This window comes from Aquarana catesbeiana, linkage group LG03 (assembly GCF_042186555.1).
Source record: "Aquarana catesbeiana isolate 2022-GZ linkage group LG03, ASM4218655v1, whole genome shotgun sequence".
Taxonomy (NCBI): Eukaryota; Metazoa; Chordata; class Amphibia; order Anura; family Ranidae; genus Aquarana; species Aquarana catesbeiana.
Window position 1 is genome coordinate 558,910,079 of NC_133326.1, and position 25,267 is coordinate 558,935,345.

General features: G+C 42.3%; 1 protein-coding gene across 4 annotated transcripts in view; it reads left to right on the forward strand.

The window, feature by feature from the left end:
* Nucleotides 1-25,267, forward strand: part of ITPR2 (inositol 1,4,5-trisphosphate receptor type 2) — a 518,259-nt gene that overhangs the window by 453,318 nt on the left and 39,674 nt on the right. For all 4 annotated transcript variants that reach the window (XM_073621752.1, XM_073621753.1, XM_073621755.1 and 1 more), the window contains 2 exons: nt 486-651; nt 5,955-6,115. In XM_073621752.1, coding sequence (XP_073477853.1) covers nt 486-651; nt 5,955-6,115 — 327 coding nt within the window. The remainder of the gene's footprint in view (nt 1-485; nt 652-5,954; nt 6,116-25,267) is intronic.

Here is a 25,267-nt window from a genome sequence, read left to right on the forward strand (position 1 = left end):
TGCCTATGAGGTGAGAGTTCTGTGAGCACAGTGGTGTGGTGTCAGCGGTTTCACTTATTGGATAAATTACCAAGTTAATTCTATTGATGCTCCATCTTCACTACTTTGAGCAATTGGACTATTTTCATTTATGGACTTCACTGCACATATTTAATTAATTGTGTCACTATTGTTTATGAACATTGAATGTAATTTATTTCACATTATTGCATTTAATTTATTATTTTTGTTAATTCACTTTATATATGGAACGTTGTAGGATGTGCGCAAGTTCACAGTAAATTGTAACTTTAGGCAGTATGTTCACCCCAGGTGACCTGTTCTTACCTTCTTGTGTCCTGGAAGCCCTGAGCCTGCACCTGAAACTACCTGCATATCTATCATATATTTTACCAAAAACAACCCAGATAGGAACTATACAGTATGTATAAACATATCATATATATAGACATTGCTAATCACGTCCATGCCATCCTATATTTCAGGAGCCTTTGTTTGCTGCGCGAGTTGTTTATGATCTCCTCTTCTATTTTATTGTCATCATCATCGTCCTGAACCTCATCTTTGGTGTCATCATTGATACTTTTGCTGACCTGAGAAGTGAGAAGCAAAAGAAAGAGGAAATTCTGAAAACAACTTGCTTCATCTGCGGTGAGCCTCTGATCTGGGGCGGCCCATGGCGGGGCTCCACTGGTTGGGGTCCTAAGGGGCCAGAAATTGCAATATAACAATTTCGATCTTTATAAAAGGACTCTTTGTGGCCACCATAGATAATTACTGAAAAAAACAGACCTTCACATAAATAACGTTTTGCTTCTCCGTAAAATAACTATAAAGGGGTTCTCCAACCCATCTATAGAATTAGCATTGTTGTGTCTGGAAACAGTGGTAAGGCCGGCCATACACTGTTCGCATCTCGGGCGGTTTAGCAGGAACTGGCTGAGATTTGAACCCTTAATGGGCAGGTTGAATGTCCCAAGTTGATCGATCAACTAGGGTACAACCAGCCTGCTGGTTTCTCTTGCAATTATCGCTAGCAGCTGCTGTAGCCCCTAGCAATAATCACTGTCTTCTCCCAACGGGGATGGCTTTCCTCACCCACCTGCCAACAATGGCCCCGGCAGGAGGGATTCCCGCATCAACACTGTGTTGATGGGGGAATCGAGCAAATTTCTTTTCTGCAAGCCGTGGTTGCAGGAAAGAAGCTCGCTCCGGTATTCTATCAGATTAGTGAACCCGTCAGACAGTGTAACAGAAGTGACGCTCCATCAGCTGAGCATGCATTGCACCGCTACCAGGTTTGCTAATCTGACAGAACAATTGCAGTCAGAAGAAGGCAGCAGACATCTTACTACACCCAGCTATGTCTTGAATTTCAGAGTAATTTTAGCAATAAAGTGTGTGTATATAAATAAATATAGTATATTGACATCTGTGATTGTGTTTGGATGTTTAATTTTTAAAGCCTAAAGGTTTAGCGCTGAGCAGTGCGGGTTTACTAACATGGCCTCTGCCACCTTCCTACTGCTGGCGTCCAACTTCTTTCAAAACGTCACATAAAAACAGCATCACAGATGTCAATATACTATATTTATATGCGCTCACTTTTTTGCTAAAATTACTCTGAAATTCAAGACGTAGCTGGGTGTAGTAAGATGTCCGCTGCCTTCTTCTGACTGCAGGTGTTCTGTCAGATTAGCAAACCCAGTAGCCGAACTCCAGTTAGACATTTTTATAGCTTTGGGTGGAGAGGGAACTGCGTGAACAAGCACCTTTGTGGCATGAATTTTTAATGAAATCTGCAGATTTAAACCATATTGCAAATTACTTTTAAAATACATTACCATGTTATATGACATTTTAGCAATCTTATCTACTTTGAAGATTGCAGCAGTTTAAGAGCTTAAGACTTATTAATTATATGATGCAAAGTTATTGTAATTCAGCCTAAGAAAGTGGGAAAATATGCACGTGTCTATATTTTTGTGGCTTTTGAAAAGAATCTTGCATTATGTATGGATACCTTTAGGGCCACCATACATGTTTCAATCTAACAATACAATTTTTTTTACCATCAACTTTAGATTTGCCAAATAAAAAAAAAATGTAATATTATACCTATATAAACTATCCTTTTAATTTGTATCCGATCAGGCAGGCCCTTGCACTACGTTATTTGTTGGTAGATTATACCATCGGATTGTACCATGTGTGGTGAGCTTTTAGATGGTGGTCAAACAATTTGCAGCTGCGGAATCTAGCCAGACATTTTAGGAAGTTTTCCGCTATTACCTGAGCGCTGTGGTCCGCCTTGTTGATGTCACTACTGCCCTTGTCTTAGCTTCATATAATTGCCAGGACAAAAGTGATTACATGTAATAGGTATGAATCATTATCTAGGATTAGAGGAATTTATTGATATATAAATATAGAAAGTCTGCCTGGATATTCAGCGCTGTGAATCACCTCTGTGAATCATCACAATGTCTGTCTCTGTGTTAGAAGCTTATAACTCTGGGAAAGAAAACTTTCATGTAAATTCATTGGTCAATAGCCACTTTGTGTACTCCAAATACGTTTGCAAACCCAGATATTACCTTGCAAAAGTAGTATGGCCATCATCACTGTGCTGTACATAACCTGAACAGAGGCATCATACATTTCATTCAATATACCTGAGAGCCGAACTCCAGTTAGACATTTTTATAGCTTTGGGTGGAGAGGGAAAGGGTTAGGTTCTTTCTGCTGTTTGTCCCTCATGGGGAGACCCCCTCTTAAGAAAATTACATTAATGAAAAAATTAGGCTCACCATAATTATTACAATCTGAGTGTACTATCTCTTTATAATCTACTTTATATCTACCAAAACTATGCAATATGAATGGCCTAGCTAATCTATCCAATCAAGCGGGCTCTTGTCTTGCACTATATACTTGTTGGTAGATCTAAAGGCAATTGTACAATCAGATTGTATCGTGTGTGGTGAGCTTAACCCAGAGATTTAAAGTATACGGAGTGAGGTTTTTGATTGTAACGCAAATTACGTTTTTCCTGGATAGCAGTAGGTTCACATATTTGTCACTTGCTGCTGCTGTTTAAAGAGACCCTGTCACTATTCAAAAATTGCAGATAAAAGCACATAAATATCAAGTATTTGAAATGGTTACGTGCAGAGTTGAACCTTTCCAAAAGTATTTTTTACATTTTTAAATTCAACTATGTAGTGTAAGGGCCTGCCTGATTGCATACAAATTGAAAGTGTTAAGTTTGACCTCATATTATATGGTTTTGGCAAATCTAAAGGAAAATTGTACAAGAAAATTGTATAATGTATAACCAGACTAATACTGCAGAGTGTCCCTTGAATGACAGCTCTGAATCTGCTGGGGCTTCTGATATCACATCCAAGGTGGCGGAACCCAGCAGCATTCTCAGGACTTTTGGAAGTCTACACAAGAGAGGTTTTTACAGGTAAATAGCATGTAAAAAACATGTGAAATGCACATACAGTGGGGACAGAAAGTATTCAGACCCCCTTAAATTTTTCACTCTTTGTTATATTGCAGCCATTTGCTAAAATCATTTAAGTTCATTTTCATATTGACAGAAAAACACAGAATTGTTGAAATTTTTTGCAGATTTATTAACCTCCCTGGCGGTATGATTATTTCGGATTTTAGGTGCTGAAAGCGGTACAATTATTTTGCATGGAAATTTGGCGTTTTATATTGTAGGCCTGTAATCCTTAACAATAGCACACTTAAATCTGTCCAAACAAGAGTCTAGTAGATATCCCGGGTATGATGAAGTTTGAAACACAAAAACATAAATTTTAATATAATAAATAAATATAAATAATTTAAAAAATAATAATATAATAATAATAAAATAAATTTCCCCACGATTCACTATCGCTCAATTCTGCATGTTCTAATTTACTATCGCTGTTTTCTAGCTGGTCTAAAGCCACTTTTGACATAAAGGGACACTTTTTGGTTGCTATGGACAATCTCAAGTTTCCAGGCAGAAAGAACAGTATATATAACATAAAACTACATGCAGGGCATGGGCCAAAGCACTGGGGACAAAAAGGATGTGAAATAATTTCATACAGTACTGTAATCTGTAAGATTACAGTACTGTATGTGTTATGGTTTGTACATTTTTTTGAATTTGCCGCCAGGCTCCGCCCCCGTGCGTCGCGACGCTCGCAGGGAACGGAGCCTGGCACAGAGAGGCTTCGGAGGAGACAGAGCCCACGGACACAGCGGGGACATCGCAGGATCCTGGGGACAAGGTAAGTACAGCGCACCAGGATCCTGAGATGTAATCCCGAGTGTGGCTCGGGGTTACCGCTAATGGTGCTGAAATTTAACCCCGAGCCACACTCAGGATTACCGTCAGGGAGGCTACAGAAAAACTGAAATATCACATGATCCTAAGTATTCAGACCCTTTGCTCAGGATTTAGTAGAAGCACCCTTTTGATCTAATATAGCCATGTGTCTTTTTGGGAAAGATGCAAAAAGTTTTTCACACCTGGATTTGGGATCCTCTGCCATTCCTCCTTGCAGATCCTCTCCAGTTCTGTCAGGTTGGATGGTAAACGTTGGTGGACAGCCATTTTTAGATCTCTCCAGAGATGCTCAATTGGGTTTAAGTCAGGGCTCTGGCTGGGCCATTCAGGAACAGTCACGGAGTTGCTGTGAAGCTACTCCTTCGTTATTTTAGCTGTGTGCTTAGGGTCACTGTCTTGTTGGAAGGTAAACCTTCGGCCCAGTCTGAAGTCCTGAGCAGTCCTGAGAAGGTTTTCGTCCAGGATATCCCTGTACTTGGCCGCATTCATCTTTCCCTCGATTGCAACCAGTCGTCCTGTCCCTGCAGCTGAAAAACACCCCCACAGCATGATGCTGCCACCACCATGCTTTACTGTTGGGACTGTATTGGACAGATGATGAGCAGTGCCTGGTTTTCTCCACACATACCACTTAGAATTAAGGCCAAAAAGTTCTATCTTGGTCTCATCAGACCAGAGAATCTTATTTCTCACCATCTTGGAGTCCTTCAGGTGTTTTTTAGCAAACTCCATGCGGGCTTTCATGTGTCCTGCACTGAGGAGAGGCTTCCGTCGGGCCACTCTGCCATAAAGCCCAGACTGGTGGAGGGCTGCACAACTTTCTCCCATCTCCCGACTGGATCTCTGGAGCTCAGCCACAGTGATCTTTGGGTTCTTCTTTACCTCTCTCACCAAGGCTCTTCTCCCCCGATAGCTCAGTTTGGCCGCACGGCCAGCTCTAGGAAGGGTTCTAGTCATCCCAAACATCTACTATTTAAGGTTTATGGAGGCCACTGTGCTCTTAGGAACCTTAAGTGCAGCAGAAATGTTTTTGTAACCTTGGTCAGATCTGTGCCTTGCCACAATTCTGTCTCTGAGCTCTTCAGGCAGTTCCTTTGACCTCATGATTCTCATTTGCTCTGACATGCACTGTGAGTTTGTGAGCTGTAAGGTCTTATATAGACAGGTGTGTGGCTTTCCTAATCAAGTCCAATCAGTATAAAACACAGCTAGACTCAAATGAAGGTGTAGAACCATCTCAAGGATGATCAGAAGAAATGGGCAGCACCTGAGCTAAATATATGAGTGTCACAGCAACGGGTCTGAATACTTAGGACCATGTGATATTTCAGTTTTTCTTTTTTAATAAATCTGCTAAAATGACAACAATTCAGTGTTTTTCTGTCAATATGGGATGCTGTGTGTACAATAATGGGGAAAAAAAATGAACTGAAATGATTTTGGCAAATGGCTACAATATAACAAAGAGTGAAAAATGTAAGGGGGTCTGAATACTTTCTGTCCCCACTGTATAATCTTATGGGAAGACTGTTGTTGAAGTCTCGTTAATAAGGATATTTCATTTTTATTTTCTGATTTTCCTTCTCCTTTTTTGCAGCCCTGGAGAGGGACAAGTTTGACAACAAGACGGTCTCCTTTGAGGAGCACATAATGTCAGAGCATTGCATGTGGCACTACCTGTACTTTATCGTACTGATCAAGGTGAAGGACCCAACGGAGTATACAGGACCAGAAAGCTTTGTGGCTAAAATGATTACTGTAAGTAGTTTGGACATTTTGTTTCAGACCACCATAACTCATCAGCTTATCAGGTTGCTAGAGAGAAGAGAAACACAGGTGCCTCTAGGTTAGAACTGTAAATATTTTAATGAGATACAGGTGCATTATCCACTTACATGGAGGTTAAGGAAATAAGGCACGAGTCCATCCACACTGGCATTCACTGCAGAGCGGTGTTCTGAACAGCTGATTTTTCTGCCTGTGGGGGAGAAATCCTAGCCAGCAGGATCTCTGGGACCACAGCGATGAAACTGAGGCTTGGATCAGGCCAATGGTGAGGGCTGAAATGCCGTGCCGGGCATGATGACGTCACTGGTGGGTTGCAACGACATTTCAGAGCATGCGCATTGGAAATTGGGACTCAGGGTGCGCTCCTTGACAAAAGAGCTTGACAAAGGAGTGTGCCCTGAGTCCCATCTACCACTAAGGGATCTTGGATCGTGCTGGTACCAGGCAAGGGAAACTTATATGGCGGACATACTCCTTTTGAGTACGGGGTCCATCACACCCCCATTCATATTCTAGCTCTACTAAAAATTGTTCTTGTGTGTATCAGTTGGACAGATGTCTCATAATTTCCTGTCCTGACAGGAAGAGAGATTTCCCCAACTGGGATAAAAGTAAAATAGATCTCACAAAGGCTCTAAAAAGCTGAATTCCGGGCAGATATAAACAAGTAAATGCAGCTCTGTAATCATTTGTAGCCCACGTTCACACCGGTGTGACTTGTCATGCGATTTGACAGTTCCAAATGTCATGTCGAGTCGCACCCCATTGCTGGCAATGGAACCGTTCATGTCGCAGTGATTATGACAAAGGGTTCCTGTACTACTTTTTACTGATTTTATTGCGACTTGCATAGACCTCTGTTAAATGAGAGCTTCAGTCTGAGTGCTTCAGTCTGTTGCTTCTCCCTTAGGCTGGCCACAGATGGATGGAAGTTCAGCTAGTTCAGCACGGACTGGCTGAATTTGAATTCATCTATGGCCATTGACATTCATGAGAAGTTGATCTTAATGATTAGATCAACTTCTCACTAACAGGCTTGTTGGAAAGTTTTGTTCGATCAGTGCTGCAGCTGAACAGAGTCCCCGCTGTTGGGATACAATCGCGCAGCAGGGAGGATTCCCACATCCACCTTGAATGTGCAGATGGGGGAATCTGTTCAGTTTCTTTTGATCGGCTCTCTGGCTTTATAAAAAAACTGATGTATGTATGGCCAGCTTTACTGTTTAGTCACACTCTGGGGGCTGGGGAGGGGACCTGTAAGTGTTACTGAACTTTGGAAGAATCAGAAAACACAGAGAAAAAATGAAGTACCCTGCCCTGTTGGACAGGACTGTGCTGTGTGACAGAGCTATTTAATCTTAGGACTGGATGGGCAGAAGTACAGTTCCTTCAGCAGGTAAAACAACTCCCTTATATTTATGTCATCGGTTTATTTAGCTGTCTGCCTGGAGTTCAGCTTTAATCTAGCCACAAGCAAACAAATTCTGATTATGCAAGACAGAAAAAAAACTTTGGGGTAATCGCAGGCTGCGAGTTATTTTTGGTCATCGTACTGACCCAGTTTACGGCGACTTGGAGAAACTTCGCAGATTGTCTGTCCTACAAGGCGTAAACGTCTTTTCTGGCGAGTTCCTATAATTGCGTCGTGTAGGAGGGAGACATATGAACAGCCAGATTCTTCTCAGCGTAATTATATTTAAAGACTGATGCGACCCCTCGTCACATTATGAGTAACTGTAATTATGCTAAACGGCGCTTGAAACTGCGAACAGAATTGGCGGTGTCAATGGCAGAACGCATTTTCCCAGAAATGAAAAAAAAAATACGTTGATGTCGCAGTCAGTCATTTTTCTACCTTGTCTGCAATTAGCAAATTTTAATTGTTAATAGCTTACTATTTATTATTGTACCTAGTTGTTTACAGCATAAGCTTGTTAACATTTTGGAGGGTATCCACAATATTACAGTCGAAAATTGTTTCTGCATTCTGTACTCTGTATTCATTAACATGCCATTTTATATATATCCACCATGGCCAAAAGTTTTGAGAATGACACAAATATTAATTTTCAAGTCTGCTGCCTCAGTTTTTTTAGATTTTTTTTTCAGATGTCACTGAAGGTATACTGAAGGTATAAGTATTCAGGTCACTCCTAAGCCACATCCGTAGATTGAAATTTGAAGAAGAAAAAAATCTGACTCCAAGTCGGACTTTAGAGGCAGATTGGACAACGATCATTTTTATATAAAAAATCATATTTTATTATACATGAAAAAAAAAGGAAAATTACATATACGAAAATAACCCAAAATTAATTAAAAACATGTAATCACATATATATACACAATTGGCCAACGTCTGATACAATCAGAAAATTTAAATTAAATGAAGAGATATTCACTAGGCACTCTTAAGTTGTAATGGAAACAGAAAGCTGCATAGAAGAAGGTCTCTGGACAGATCATATCATGATAGCTCCCTGGGTTGTTACCTGGCTGTATTGCATGGCCTTGGCAGGTCTGGGGACTTGTGCGGTATATCTCTTATCACGCTACTATACAGTATCTCACAAAAGTTAGTACACCCCTCACATTTTTGTAAATATTTTATTATATCTTTTCATGTGACAACACTGAAGAAATGACACTTTGCTACAATGTAAAGTGGTGAGTGCACAGCTTGTATAACAGTGTAAATTTGCTGTCCCCTCAAATTAACTCAACACACAGCCATTAATGTCTAAACCGCTGGCAACAAAAGTGAGTACACCCTAAGTGAAAATGTCCAAATTGGGCCCAATTAGCCATTTTCCCTCCCCGGTGTCATGTGAATCGTTAGTGTTACAAGGTCTCAGGTGTGAATGGGGAGCAGGTGTGTTAAATTTGGTGTTATCGCTCTCATTCTCTCATATTGGTCACTGGAAGTTCAACATGGCACTTCATGGCAAAGAACTCTCTAAGGATCTGAAAAAAAGAATTGTTGCTCTACATAAGGATGGCCTAGGCTATAAGAAGATTGCCAAGACCCTGAAACTGAGCTGCAGCATGGTGGCCAAGAGCATACAGTGGTTTACCAGGACAGGTTCCACTCAGAACAGGCCTCGTCATGGTCACTCAAAGAAGTTCAGTGCACATGCTCAACGTCATATCCAGAGGTTGTCTTTGGGAAATAGACTTATGAGTGCTGCCAGCATTGCTGCAGAGGTTGAAGGGGTGGGGGGTCAGCCTGTCAGTGCTCAGACCATACGCCACACACTGCATCAAATTGGTCTGCATGTCTGTCATCCTAGAAGAAAGCCTGTTCTAAAGATGATGTCCTGTGGTCTGATGAGACCAAGATAAACTTAAATGGTTCAGATGGTGTCAAGAGTGTGTGGCAGCAACCAGGTGAGGAGTACAACGACAAGTGTGTATTGCCTACAGTCAAGCATGGTGGTGGGAGTGTCATGGTCTGGGGCTTCATGAGTGCTGCTGGCACTGGGGAGCTACAGTTCATTGAGGGAACTATGAATGCCAACATGTACTGTGACATACTGAAGCAGAGCATAATCTGCACCTTTCAGAGACTGGGCCGAAGGGCAGTATTCCAACATAACGACCCCTAAAGAAGATGAGGGTACAGGTGATGGACTGGCCAAGCATGTCTCCAGAGTTAAACCCTATTGAGCATCTGTGGGGCATCCTCAAACGGAAGGTGGAGGAGCACAAGGTCTCTAACATCCACCAGCTTTGTGATTTCGTCATAGAGGAGTGGAAGAGGACTCCAGTAGTAACCTGTGAAGCTCTGGTGAACTCCATGCCCAAGAGGGTTAAGGCAGTGCTAGAAAATAATGGTGGTGACACAAAATATTGACACTTTGTGCCCAATTTGGACATTTTCACTTAGGGGTGTACTCACTTTTGTTGCCAGTGGTTTAGACATTAATGGCTGTGTGTTGAGTTATTTTGAGGGGACAGCAAATTTACACTGTTATACAAGCTGTACACTCACTACTTTACATTGTAGCAAAGTGTCATTTCTTCAGTGTTGTCACATGAAAAGATAGAATAAAATATTTACAAAAATGTGAGGGGTGTATATAAAATGATCCTTCATCGGAAGCCTTCCATCTGATATCAAGATACCATTATCCGGTCGCTTTTTTTTTCAGTCAATAGCTGCGTATGTCCAGAGACCTTCTTCTATGCAGCTTTCTGTTTCCATTACAACTTAACCACTTCCAGACCGCCGCGCGCCGATGTACGTCCTCACTTTGAGGGCGGATATCGTTGTTATGGCAGCAGCTAGCTGCCATAATCCGGGTATCGCCATGTTCGGCCGGCGGTCCAGTACAAGATAAAAGTGGTCTCTGAGGTGGATTCGCTGCGAGATCACTTATCGGTGGCGGGAGAGGGCCCACCCCCCTCCTGCCACGATCTGGTGCCCTCCACTTACCGGTGCCGTCGGCAGCGGCGGAGGCAATAGGATGCTTCCCGTGGCTGTGCATGGAGACAAGTTTTTTTTTGTCATTTTTTTTAAATGACAATTTTTTTTTTTTTTTTTTAATTGCATTTTAGTGTAAATATGAGATCTGAGGTCTTTTTGACCCCAGATCTCATATTTAAGAGGTCCTGTCATGCTTTTTTTCTAGTACAAGGGATGTTTACATTCCTTGTAATAGGAATAAAAGTGACACATTTTATTTTTTTTAAACAGTGTAAACATAAAAAATAAAAGGTAAAATAAATAAGAAAAAACATTTTTTTTTTTAAACACGACTCGTCCCGCCGATTTTGCGTGCAGAAGCGAACGCATACGTGAGTAGCGCCCACATATGAAAACAGTGTTTAAACCATATGAGGTATCACCGCGATCAGTAGAGCGAGAGCAATAATTCTAGCCCTAGACCTCCTCTGTAATGCAAAACGTGCAACCTGTAGAATATTTTAAATGTCTCTTATGGAGATTTTTAAGGGTAAAAGTTTGTCGCCATTCCACAAGTGGGCGCAGTTTTGAAGTGTGACATGTTGGGTATCAATTTACTTGGCGTATCATTATCTTTCATACTATAAAAAAATTGGGCTAACTTTACAGTTGTCTTATTTTTTTTTAAAAATTGTATTTTTTCAAAAAAAGTGCGCTTGTAAGACCGCTGCGCAAATATGATGTGACAGAAAGGTTTGCAATGACTGCCATTTTATTCCCTAGGGTGTTAGAAAAAAAATGTATAATGTTTAGGGGGTCTAAGTAATTTTCTAGCAAAAAAAACCTGTTTTTAACTTGTAAACAACACATCTAAAAAAGAGGCCCGGTCCTTAAGTTTTTAAGTGTGCCTAGTCAGAGGTCGGGTGTCCACCAAGGAGAGCATGTCTCCAACGTGGACACTCGATGCGGGGAGGAGCCACCAGCACTGTTGAGGGACCCCAGAAGTGGAGGACCGGGGCCACTCTGCAAAACGAACTGCACAGTGGAGGTAAGTATGACATGTTTGTTATTTTAATTAAAAAAAAAAAAAACAGGGTTTACAACCCCTTTAAGGTCTGCAGAGCTTCCTGGCCATGGACCCATAATTTCAAAGTTTTGTTCCCCAGGCCACTTAGTTATCATTTTTGCCCTATGGCAAGGTGCTCCATCATACTGGAAAAGGCATTGTTCATCACCAAACTGTTCTTGGATGATTGGGAGAAGTTGCTCGGATGATTATTTCATTTATCTTTTAAAGGGGTTGTAAACCCTCGTGTTTTTTGAAAAGACTTCTGACACTGACTGGCCCCCTAGCCCCCCGTTTTACTCACCTGAGCCCGTTCGTTCCCTTGGCAGAGACGCGCTCTCCCTCTCTGCCCGGGGTTCTCGGCTCTTGATTGAATAGATTGATAGCAGCACAGCCATTGGCTCCCACTGCTGTCAATCAAATCCAGTGACGTGGGGGGCGGGGCCGAGTCCGGCATTCCGTGTCTATGGACCCAAATGCTGGACTCGGGAGCGAGCCCGCAAGGTAACCCCCAGGGAGAGCGCTTCTCCTATTGGGTTTACCAATACGAGGAGGAGCCGCAAGCTCCTGTGCAAAACCAACTGCACAGTGGAGCTAAGTATAATTTGTTTGTTATAAAAAAAAACAAAAAAAAACGAGGGTTTACAACCCCTTTAAGCTTTTCCTAGCTACTGGTATAAGGCTTACTCTGGTAGCAGCGGAGGTATTTACACACACTCCTGGCTGCTGTAGCTGCACAATCACCACATCTAAAAGAAATTTACACTGGTTGTTCGCTGATTGTTCCTCAAGTTAACGAACCCAGAAGCAATGTGATCTATGTAAGAGGTAATAAATGCCTGGAAATGTTAGTTTTTATGTACTGAAAACAGGTTTTATTTAAAGGATAAGTTCACCTTTCATAACATGTTACGTGTTACGCCCATATTCGGGATGTGACATGTTATCAATGCACCCACGCCCACACCTCCCGCTCCCCCACTGTGACAGCTAAAGGGGGATCTTCTCCCACCCGCTAGCTGTCAAGATGTAAAAAAACGTAGCTGTGCTGGGCTCGGCCCACCTGCCTGGCCGCATCACTCATTCACAGCGCTTTGTGAATGGAAAACTACAATGTCTGGCAGCCTTTGCGGCTGTGAGCTTGCAATTTTCAATGAACTACCACGGCGCTGTGAGTGCTGTAGTAGTTCATTCATTCTTCCTGTATCGTACGAGGAATCAGATACACTGACAGTTTTGCAGGAGTCCTGCATGGCATCATGGATCGCTGGTGCAACGCTTTACAGGATCTAGAAACAAAAAATAATACATGCACATTTTTTTCACCTGCAAAAAAATGTGCATGTATTATTTTTTGCCAAAAGGTGAACTTATCCTTCAGGCTGGGTTCACGCTATTGCGAATTGGATGCGGGTTCCCCCGCATCCAATTCACAATAGCAGAAAATTTTGACTGGCTCTCTATGGAGCCGGTTCACATATCTCTGCTGCGGCTCCAGTGCATATTTGCACAGGAGCCATGTACGTCTTTTTTGACCATTTCAGGTCCGAATTCAGCCAAAAATTTGGGAGGAAATCGGACCTGAAATGGTGAATGGGGGGGACGTACCAGATTCCTGCTGTGATGTGAGCTGCATGCGAAGATAGTATGAACCCAGCCTTAAAATGTCACTAAACCCACATCATAAAAAACTATCATGAAATGATGTAATCCATGCTGTTCATACTCACTCAGTCATTACTGTATTCTGCAAAAAAAAAAAAAAGGTTGATCCTGCTGTTCTCTATCTCCACCTTCTGTTCATATCCCCAATTCAGTTAGGGATTTTGCAGCTGTGGTCGCAACACTGCACATGCTCAGTTTTCAATAAGTTTCTATGCCGAGCATTCCCTCCCTATTACATCTGAGCAGCCCATGTGACTATAGAGTGACACATGTAAGCGAATACACAATGGTAAATGACAGCCCACTCCCCCATTCCTCCTCCATGCCCACTAACCAGCTAAACACAATGGAGGCGGAATATTACATGTATATTAATGGAGGCTTTACCCCCCTGTTATTCTAAGACACAGGCTAGACGGGTGTGACACAGCCCCTGACTGGCAGAAATCCTCCCACACCATGTTATTTCCACAAAATAATAAAGATTTGATTTTAAATTATATATTTGTATAACAATTTAAAATAGTTTGTTGATATTATTTATTTATTTTTTCTCTGTATTCAAGAGACTGTTTTTTTTTGACCAGCAGCAGAGGACTAGAAGCTCCTAATGCTTATGTTTCCCTGACAGACTGAGAAAGAGCTGGGTCATGTAACAGCTGTATATGGTATTTTTGTTAATTAAAATAATTACAGTGCCATCATCCACATACAGAAATAGAAGAGACAATGTAAATTAAACAGTGTGTGTTTAGTATTACTTTAAATATGAATATGCTGATGAGGGGGGAAAGAAGGAAAACAGGGAAAAAAAATATAAACATATTAAACTTCATCTTTAACCACTTAAGGACCAGTCGCCACAGTTAAACTGTGGCAGGTTGTCTTCCCTGGGTTAATCGCTGTCATGGTATGTTGGGTGCTTTAAGAGCTCTAGGGGGGCGCGCGCGCCGCCGGATGCACAACTCGGAGCTGATGCGCACCGGTCACCTGCGATTGCTCCTGACAGAGACAGAACGGAGATCTGTCAATGTACACAGACAGATGGGGAGAACAGGGAGGAGAGACAGATGTGCTGCTCCTAAAGATTAGGAACAGCAATCGGTCTCCTCCTCCAGGCAGTCCCATCCCCCCACAGTTAGAACACAGAGAGGGAACACATTTAACTCCTTGATTGCCCCCTAGTGTTGACCCCTTCCTTGCCAGTGACATTTATACAGTAATCAGTGGCTGTTTTTAGCTCTGATCGCTGTATAAATGTCAATGATCCCAAAAAAGTGTCAAAAGTGTCTTATCTGTCCGCCGCAATGTCGCAGTTCCGCTAAAAATCGCTGATCGCCGCCATTACTACTAAAAAAAATAATGCCAAAAATCTATCCACTATTTTGTAGACGCTATAACTTTTGCGCAAACCAATCAATATACGCTTATTGCAATTTTTTTTTACTTATCAAAAATACGTAGAAGAATATATATCAGCCTTAACTGATAAAGAAATTTTTTTTTCCTTTGTTTTTTTTAATATTTATCCCCTTCAGATCTGCTCTATAGCCAAATGATGGCTACAGCGCGGATCTACTTTGCACGCTCCCCGAGCGCACCCTGCAGGGGTCATCGAGTTAATGAGACTCGGTTGATCACAGATCGGAGTGAGGGGTCGATCCCGGCCCCTTACCACATGATCATATGTCAGCCAATGACAGCTGATCACGTGATGTAAACAGAAGATCGCTAATCGTTTGTTTTTTTTTCTCACGCTGACAGCGCAAGGAGAAAGAAAAGCCGATCACCGGCTTCTGTTGAAGGGACATCGGTCCCGAAGAGGAAGAGGCACAGCCGCCTCATCTGTGCCCACCAGTACTGCCTGCCAGTGCCCACAGCGCCACGAATCAGTGCCCACAGTGCCACAAATCAGTGCCCACCAGTACATAACAGTGCCAGCAATCAGTGCCACCTATCAATACCCACGAATGCCATCAATGCCCAGCAGTGGTGCCAATCAGTGCCCGATCAGTGCCCATCACTGCCGCCCATCAATGCCAGCTATCAGTGCCACCTATTTGTGCCCTTCAATGCCACCCATCATTGCCACCTCTCAGTGCCCACCAATGCCACCTATCAGTGCCCACCAGTGCCACCTCATCAGTGCCCACCAGTGCCGCCTATTAGTGCCCATCAATGCAGCCTATCGGTGCCCATCAGTGCAGCCTCATCAGCGTACATCAATAAAGGAGAAAAATTACCTATTTGCAAAATTTAAAACGGTTTTGTAGTTCTTTAAAAAAAAAAAAATCAGTCTTTTTAAATTTTTTTAACAAAAAATGAAAAACCACAGAGGTGATCAAATACCACCAAAAGAAAGCTCTATTTGTGGGGAAAAAATGATAAAAATTTAATTTGGGTACAGTGTTGTATGACCGCGCAATTGTTGTTCAAAGAGTGACAGCGCTAAACGCTGAAAATTGGTCTGGGCAGGAGGGGGGTTTAGGTGCCCAGCAAGCAAGTGGTTATTATAGCAAAAAGAAAAAATGTTTTTTTTTTTCAAAATTGTTGCTCTTTTTGTTTATAGCACAGAAAAAAGTAAAAGAAACGCAGTGATCAAATTTCACCAAAAGAAAGCTTCAAAATTGTCAGTTAAAGTGCCCCATTGCCATATCACAAAAAATGGCCTGGTCATTAAGAGGGGAAAATACTTCTGGTCCTTAAAGAGGAGTTCCCATTTAAAAAAAAGAAATAAAAGTCAGCAGCTACAAATACTGCAGCTGCTGACTTTTAATAATCGGACACTTACCTGTCCCAGGGTCCAGCGATGCGGGGGATAGAAGCCCCGCTCGTCTCCCCCTCCGTTCGGCGGCGCCGGCATTGCAATTGTGCATGCACGAGCGGCGCCGCGTTTGGCCGCTAAGTCATCTGGGACCTGTAATGGGTTCCAGATGATTGACAAGAGGGAGGGGACAGAGCTGAACCCTTCCTGCGCCGAGGGGAAGTGATGTCACCAGCCCAGGCTGAAGGAGGCAGACTATGAGGGACCCTCTAGCAACAGCCATTTAGAGGTGAGTTAAAAAAAAAATTTCCAAATTTATTTTTTTTTGGCACATTCGTGCATTTTTTTTTTTTTGGGGTGGAACACTACTTTAAGTGGTTAAAGTTCCTCATTCTAGATTAGAGATCTAGAAAGGGCAAGGGTTGGAGGTGGAGTTTACCTTCAAGGTGATATATGAGTCAAGTGTAACATGAGTTGCTGTGAAAGTAAACTTTATTCTGTATAACAGCATTGCTTTAACGTCAGTGGATTTTTCGATACGTTCTTCACAACAAAACACCCTCGGAATGTACTGTTGCTTGTCTCCTGGGATTTCACAGAATTGTAACCTTTGTCTGCCAGGTTTAAACTTTTGCCCTATTTCAGCGCTCTGCCCACTGGAGCGTTGTCACTCGCTGTAGGTTTCCTGGAAAGAAAAGAGCTTCAAGGTCTTCACTGTACCAAAGAGCATAGTCTGCTATTCCCTGGTACTGGCGTGATCTTGCCGTGATATAACTCATACTTTCTGAAGCAAACAGGGAAAGTACATAGATGGGAAACTTTTTCCCCCCCCAGAATCCTTTGCTGGTTGAAAAGGAAAAGGCAAGGATCCAAAAAAAAAAAAAAATCTAAAGGCTTTTTTGAACTCTTTGCTTGAGCTGGTGAAATGTTGTCTGGCACAGCTCAAGGCTTTAGAAACCCTTAGAAGTACATTGAAGGCTGTACCCAATGAAAAAAAGCAATACATAGCAAATACAAATGCAAATACACAGATGAAATGCATATGTGAGAGCTGTATTACCTGCCATAGGATTTGTATTTCTGTCCATCCAGTTCGGAGATTTGCATAGCTCTGACACACAGGACAGCCCTGTTTGGCAGGGCAGACTTGATTTTTACTTGGTGCAGTTCATTAGCACTTAAAGGGCTTGTTCCCTCCCCCAACCTGGCCTGTGATTGGAGGGTGAAGTGGAAGCAGCAGACTGATGAGCTAGTATCTCTGTCCCTCTGCTCTCTCCTTCTATCAGCCTGTCCTTTTGCATATAAACACTGCAGCAAAACTAATTGGCTCCTTTTGCTGCTTCTCCCTTTTCCAGTCTGAGCTCTGGTGTACAGGAACTGCAGGAGGCTGATCAATAAAAAAGTTGAATTCAAGGACTTACACTGTTTGTCTTTCAAAAACACATTTGATGATGTTTTAATGAGCACAGAATGTGTTCATGTTTTGGCTTTTATATCTGCCTGGAATTCATCTATACAGTCGTCCTGCCAATACCTTTTATGAGGTTTTTTTAAATAAATGACAGGTGTGCCATAACATAAAGAAGAAAAATATATGTATTTTCTTTAAATGCATGTTTTGCCATTAAGAAGCGGTTTGTTGCAGACAGGAGGAATCATTTTTTCATTTTTTTACATTGTAGTTGGGCAGCACAATGGCACAAAGTGATTTTCTCTTCCGCCTAGCAGCCCTTGGTTTGTCAGTTTGAATCCCACTACCTGCCTGGACTTTGCATGTTCTTCCTTCGCCTGCGTGGATTTCCTCCGGGTCAGTGGCCGCTGTTTTGTTTTTTTTTAAGGGGGGGGGGGGGGGCGGCGAACAGCTACCCCCACCCCCTCCCCGCTCGCTGTCTGCCGGTCGGTCTGGCACTTACCCCATCTAGGTGGCAGGTGGGGGGCTGCAGGCAGCGATTCCTGTGTCCTCTCCTCCAGCACAGCGGCTTCCGCCATGCGAAATAGAAAAACAAATGCGCGAACCAAAGTAATTCCCAAACCTCATGGAGTGGCAGCCAATATTGAAAAAGTGTCTCCACAAAACAGTATGATTAATATATAAAAAAAATGTGGCGCTAACTCAAAGTGCAATAGTAAACAAATCAATACTTCACATAATCAATCAAGTCCATAACTGAAGACCAATCAGTGAAATAACAGTCCAAAATCTATATATAGTATGTGCAAAGAAGTGCATGTGCAAAAAAAAAAAATACCTTGAGTCTAAGATTCAAAAAAGTGCTTCTGCAATCAAAGGATTAAAAAAAATTGATGGGCAACAATCAAGTATAGGAAAGACATCAATTCTTATAATCGTGTGCCCCAGCCTCTCACCTCAAATAAAGACTCCAGCGGGTCTAATAGCGCTTCTTGTAATTGTTATCCTTAATGGCAATCTCCGATCCACTCTTCTCCTCAGAGCACCAAACCAGGCAAAGGTATAGGCAGTTGTTGGGGATAAAAAATATAAGTGTTCTCCCACTGTGCAAATTACGTCCTCCTTAGTCTCCTCCACTCTCCTCCATTCAAGAGTCATACAAGATAAAGCAGATCTCCATAGTGCAGTAATTCCATTTCAAATAATTTATTCAAAGCAGAAACTTACATTTAAAATGGAAACATTAAGTATCGAAAAATTCAGGGACATTTCCGGTCTGATCCGCAACAGGAAGTAACATCACCCAACTCCTCCCAACATGTTGCGTCACTGATCACAGGACTTTCTCAAGTCCGCCGTGCGTCTCCTCTCTCCTCCTCCTAGGTGCCAGGCGTCCAATAGGATTGCCTGTCCTTTTAGCCAATCTGGTGACGGGTATTTCACGACTCACTTCCTGATTGGCTGGAAGGAGGATTATTGTGGGAATAGCAAATATTTATTTGTTATTGTCACACAACTGGGTGGGCTCGGAGTGCAGTGCCCTGTGCCCAAGCCCACCCTTTTTTTGAAGTCTTTCAGAGCCTCTGACTCTAATCACGTGCTTAAAAAAAAAACACCCCCGCCATTGGAATCCATGATCCGGTGCGCCCTGTATGTAGATCAGGGGGCTGGACGCATGGATGGGGGGGCAGCGCCATGTGAGCCCCTAATGGACGGGCTGCCACTGCTCCAGGGTCTCTGGTTTCCTCTCACACTCCCAAGGACATGCAGGTAGGTTAATTTTCTCCTGTCTAAATTGGCCCTAGTGTGTGTATGTATGATTGTGAGTTAGGGACCTTAGATTGTAAGCTCCTTGAGGACAGGGACTGATGTGAATGTACAATATATATGTAAACCGCTGTGTAAATTGACAGCGCTATAAAATAAATAACTTTGTAGCTGTATGACAAGAAAGGGAGAGGCGGTGCAGACTGATTGAGTTGCTAGAAACAAACTGAATACACACAGCCCAGAATATAAAGACTGCACCAGGGTGTCAGTCACGTCATAGAATGTAATAGTACTGTTGGTTGTGAATTGTGCTGACAATGTATTTTAAAGCTGAACAAAAAGTTTAATTTAAAGAGTAACTCCACTTTTGTTAAGAAAACAAATGTTCCGCTCTGGGTGATCTATGTACATTTTAGGGATTTTACCAAACTTTTGTTGCAGATTCCTACCTTTTTTTTCCTAAAGAAATTGCTGTTTGTGTTCGTGGTCAGAGTGAATCTGTATGGGAGTATTTTTATATATATCATTCAGCTGCTGCACCTGCAGGGTTCTAATGAGGAAGGTGACAGGTTCTGCATCCCTTTAGACTTGACCTCCCTTGGGGTAATGACATTTTTGTTGCAGGGGATGCCGGAAATCTAACTTGTATATTAGTGCAGACTTCTGGGAAAATCAGTAAGTCAATCACACAAGCAGGAAATTACATTTTCAGGGGGCGTTCTGTACACCATCTTTGTACAGAAGGCCTCCTGGTAGTCATATTGCATTGCATTTTATAATTACAGCACTGTAGATTGACAGTGAAAAGTCATTTTTAATAACAATCAATTACAAAATGACTTGTGTTGCAATTGTATATGCTATAATATTTTATTTATTTGATATTTTTTTCCCCCCACGAAAGTGAAGTTACCTTTTAAACCTAAACTCTGCACAGATATAGAAGACACAAATGATTGCACCGCTCTATCCATTAACCACTTGCTGACCGCTGCACACTGATATACGTCGGCACAATGGCAGCGGTGGGTAAATGGGCATACCTGTACGTCCCCTTTAATTGGCGGGGGAACACGTGCCCGCAGGACCCACGGACTCAATGTCTGCCGGTGTCCCGGCGATCGTGTCACGGAGCCTCAGAACGGGGAGATGCCTATGTAAACAAGGCATTTCCCCGTTCTGCCTAGTGACATGACAGAGATCACGGCTCCCTGTCATCCCCCCCCCCAGTTAGAATCACTCCCTAGGACACATTTAACCCCTTCCCTGTCAGTGTCATTTACACAGTAATCAGTGCATTTTTATGAAAGATAATGGTCCCAAAATAGTGTCAAAAGTGTCCGATATGTCCACCATAATGTCGCAGTCACACAAAAAAAAATCACAGATCGCCGCCATTACTAATAACAGAAAAAAAAATTAATAATAAAAAATGCCAAAAAACTATCCCCTATTTTTTAGATGCTATAACTTTTTCGCAAACCAATCAATATATGCTTATTGCGTTTATTTATACCAAAAATATGTAGAAGAATACACATCGGCCTAAACTGAGGAAAAATTTGTTTTTTTTATATATTTTTGGGGGATATGTATTATAACAAAAAGTAATAAATATTGTTTTTTTTTTTTCAAAATTGACGCTCTTTTTTTTGTTTATAGCGCAAAAAATAAAAACCGCAGAGGTGATCAAATACCACCAAAAGAAAGCTCTATTTGTGGGAAAAAAAGGGCGTCAATTTTGTTTGGGTACAATGTCACACAACCGCGCAATTGTCAGTTAAAGCAACGCAGTGCCAAATCGCAAAAAGTTCTCTGGTCAGGAAGAGGGTAAAATCTTCCGGGGCTGAAGTGGTTAATAAATCATTAAATGTATTTTTGAAATGCAAGAAATGTAAGTGCCTGAATCTGACATGGTTTCAGTCTCTTGTGCAGCAGGGCTAGAGTGTGAGAGGAAGAAGCACTAAAAGGAGCCACTCAGCTCATTTGTCTCCTCTTATGCTGACAGTAGGGGAGAGCAGAGTAAGGGAGGAGAGATGAGCTCATCACTATGCTACTTCTCCTTTTATTGTCCAGTTTTATTGTGGTATAAAAAAGAAGTCCTACAGAGGAAATCTCCAGATGGACATGAATATTGTTATTAAAATTCATCTTGATATTTTTGGCTTCTGCTGTAAAAGGATATTAATCCACCTTGTAAGTACCCAATGCCTTTGCAAACTCGAATGTTACCCTGTAAAAGTATCGGGGACATTATCACAGTGCTGTACATAGCCTTTGTATAGAGCAGAGCTGTGGGAGGGACCCCGTAGCACCACCCACTACAGGCTGCCTGCAAAAAACTACAGGAGGGGGCGGAGACCAGACCAGTCACTCTGCATAAGTTGAGAGAGCAGCATTGACCAGTCTTTATTACAGGAAGTTCCTGCACAGAGGGAAAGTTTTGCACTGGATAACTGCACAGATCTGGAAAAAATACACAAAGCACACCAAGATTCAAAGAAGAATACACATGACTCTTGTGTTTAGACAATATTTGCTTATCCTGTAGTTCATCTTCACAGTGGTACTCCATCCAAAACCAATGGGAGTGTTAGAGCTTGACTTTTCAAGCTTAAGTTAGTATTTATGTTTGCATATATATAAAGTAATTTCCTGCTTATTTAGGGCACCGCTAGTAGTTACGTCCAGGTTTGCTCAGCCACTTGTAAGGCCAGCTTTCATGTCTGCTGATGGTATGGCATTTGTAGTTTTCACTTATGTCATTATAAGATCACACTGGAGCCAGACAGCAGAATGTGTTCTTTCATACAGCGAAGACCTTGAGCTGTTTTCCTTCCAGTAAATGCAGAGCAAGCTGTGGCATTTCAATAGATTGTATGCTACTATATGAAAAGCTTAAAAAGGCAAAGGTTACAGCAAAGCCAAGTTCCCACAGCAAAGTATCAATAAATTCCAGGGCTGTTGAGGAGTTGTAGAAAAATACACTGATATTAGAAAAGAACCTAGAAACAAATATATTTTTAATGTCCATTGCATACATGCCCAGTGTAAGACTTCCAGGTATTTATTAGCTCTCACTGAGATCACAATACTCCCCCTGACAATGCCTTCATCTGCTTTTCTCTCTAGAAGGACAGAGCCATCTTTGTTCAGATATCATCCAGGATCATCATCCACTTCCTGGGCTAAAATGCATGCTCAGAGATGACACAGTCATGTAAATCCTGGTGTCTGTGTAGTTCTTTGCTTTTTTCACAAATGACACAGATCTGCCCTTGCTGCTGCTACTTACCTTGTAACTTACTACAGCGTTACAATATTACAGATCATCGGGGGGGGGGGGGGGGACTGGAAGTTATAGATTGCTTTTTAATAAAAGGTGGAGATGTATGAAAAAATGATCCTGTACATTGTGACATATCAGTTATTTACATATGCAGGCTTGTAAACTTACTTTCCCATATTGGGGAGTAAACTGTTTGCTTTCGGTGAGCTACTGAGACCAGGCTGCACTTTGCTTAGCAGAGACAGCTGTGCCGAGAACGCGCACCCTGCATACCCCCGGTTAAGTTACCGGTGGCTAACGGAAAGCTCCCGATGGCTTCTTGCGATCAGGAGCTTTCCAATCATGTCATTGCCTTGACAGCCGATCATGGTGGTCACATGAACTTAAACCCTGTCCAGCCTCCTGACATCTTAAACCTCTTAAATGGCCAGGAGGAACCAGCACGAAAGAGTTAAAGTGGTTGCATGGCTTTACAAATACCATTGGAAGTGACTAGCCTCAGAAAATACACAGATTAAACAAATCCTCCCACATAAGTTGTACCTGTTTATCTGCAGCCCTCTCTCAAAAGTTCAAAGTCCAGAATTCACACAGATTTTTGAGCTCCACAAGGCAGGGGATAGGGATCTGATATCACACGCTTCACAGCTCAGAGAGGAGTGCTGAGTGTAATCTGAGACCTGAGTGGAGGGAATGGACACACACCCCTCTCAATCTCATAGATAAATATGCACATTTAAGGCTGTCAATCACCTTCTGTGCACTAGAGCTGTCTGCTGGAGCTTGGGGTCGGCACAACCTGTCAGAGGTTAGTCATGCAGATAGCAGAGGAACAAGCCTCTTTCATAGACTGTTAATGATGCCACATTTTACCTGTAGGCACAGTCTAAAGCTAGAGCTGAAAGCCTGGATGAATTTAGAGATCACAGAAGGTGGCCCTTCTAGTGGGGGTCTAAGGCCTAGTAGATGTTTTTTTTTTCATTCAACCCAGCCGGCTGAACGAAAAAAAAAGCTGAAGCGCTCAGGAGAAGTCGCTGTACTAATAATCTGATGTTAGTACAGCGATCTCCCCCCCGTTAAGCTATTGTGTTCTGACAGAGGGAAGTCCCTCCCCCGACAGAACACACCATTGGCGGAGGGCGCTGATCGGATACCGATTGACAATCCTTTTTCAGTCATGCCCTTTCAACAGAATCTGCTTCTGTTGACCGGCTGCCATACACACGGGCCGAATGTCGTCTGGTTCAATAAAAACCATGCGATATTTGGTTTGTGTGTACGAACCATAAGTGTAGTTCATCCAAGGAATGGCCTTTAAGGTTTTAAGGCGTTCAGAGGTCACATTGCAAGCATCTATAAATCAATTTTGGCTCCGGAATATCCTCACCTGCAGCTGAAACCTGATTTTTACATCCCATTAAACTTTTGTGACCCCTTGGCTGTAGATTCCTGACTTTCCACTGAAGATAAACTTTGTCACACAGTCTTATCTGTCCCCGGGCAGGTGGATCACACGTGGACAGAGTGGTGACGTATGGAAAAAGTGTTTATGTATCTCCATTGTAAAGATTATCTCTTGTCCGCGTTGTTGCTCAACACAGTTCCTGAGCATGCTGGGCAATTATTCAAAATGACCTACAGTATATTCATCTTGCAGTAAATAACACTGCGTAGTATCAGTTGTTGCAAAGACGGTCATCATTTTGCTAAACAATACCATCACGCATTCTTTGTGAAGGTTTTCAATGGAAAAAAATTGCAAAAGGTTTTGAAACACCGGTCTGGCTTATTTAGTCCACATGCTGTTCTTTCCTTTATGTTATTGAGCTCTGCAATAGGTTTCCGTAAATCGTTGCTCCAGGTGAGCAGCTTCTAATGATTCCTTCACAAATCCTCAAGTTAGGTGCCAGCCCAGCTCACATGCTGCACCATGGAAGATAAGGAAGATCCGGACGGCTGCATTCCAACAGTCCACTTTATTCTTTATAAACTTTAAAACCAAATGACAGATGGAATAAGTCATTGCTTAATCATTACCCCAATGAAACGCCTCTACCTGCTTGTCCCCACTGTACTTGTTCCATCTGTCATTTGGTTTTAATGTTTATACCAAACAAAGTGGATTGTTGGTAGGCAGCCATCTGGGTCTTCCTTGTCTTCCAAAAAAAATCCCTTAATGGAGTACATTATTGGGGATACAGTGTTGACCAGCACTACAGAGGAAAAAGATTTCGGGGTACTTATTTCAGATGATTGAGCAAACGGTGTGGCCAGGTAGTGGGAAAAGTGAATCAAATTCTAGGATGCGTCACTAGAGGGATCACCAGCAGGAGGAAGAAAGTCCTGATTCTTCTATATAGATCTTTAGGTATAACTAGAGGGATCACCAGCAGGAGGAAGAAGGTCCCGATTCTTCTATATAGATCTTTAGGTATAACTAGAGGGATCACCATCAGGAGGAAGACGGTCCCGATTCTTACATAGTTACATAGTTACATAGTAGGTGAGGTTGAAAAAAGACACACGTCCATCAAGTCCAACCTATGTGTGTGATTATGTGTCAGTATTACCTTACATATCCCTGTATGTTGCGGTCATTCAGGTGATTATCTAATAGTTTCTTGAAGCTATCAATGTTCCCCGCTGAGACCACCGCCCGTGGAAGGGAATTCCACATCCTTACCGCTCTTACAGTAAAGAACCCTCTACGTAGTTTAAGGTTAAACCTCTTTTCTCCCTTCGTCTTTCAGGA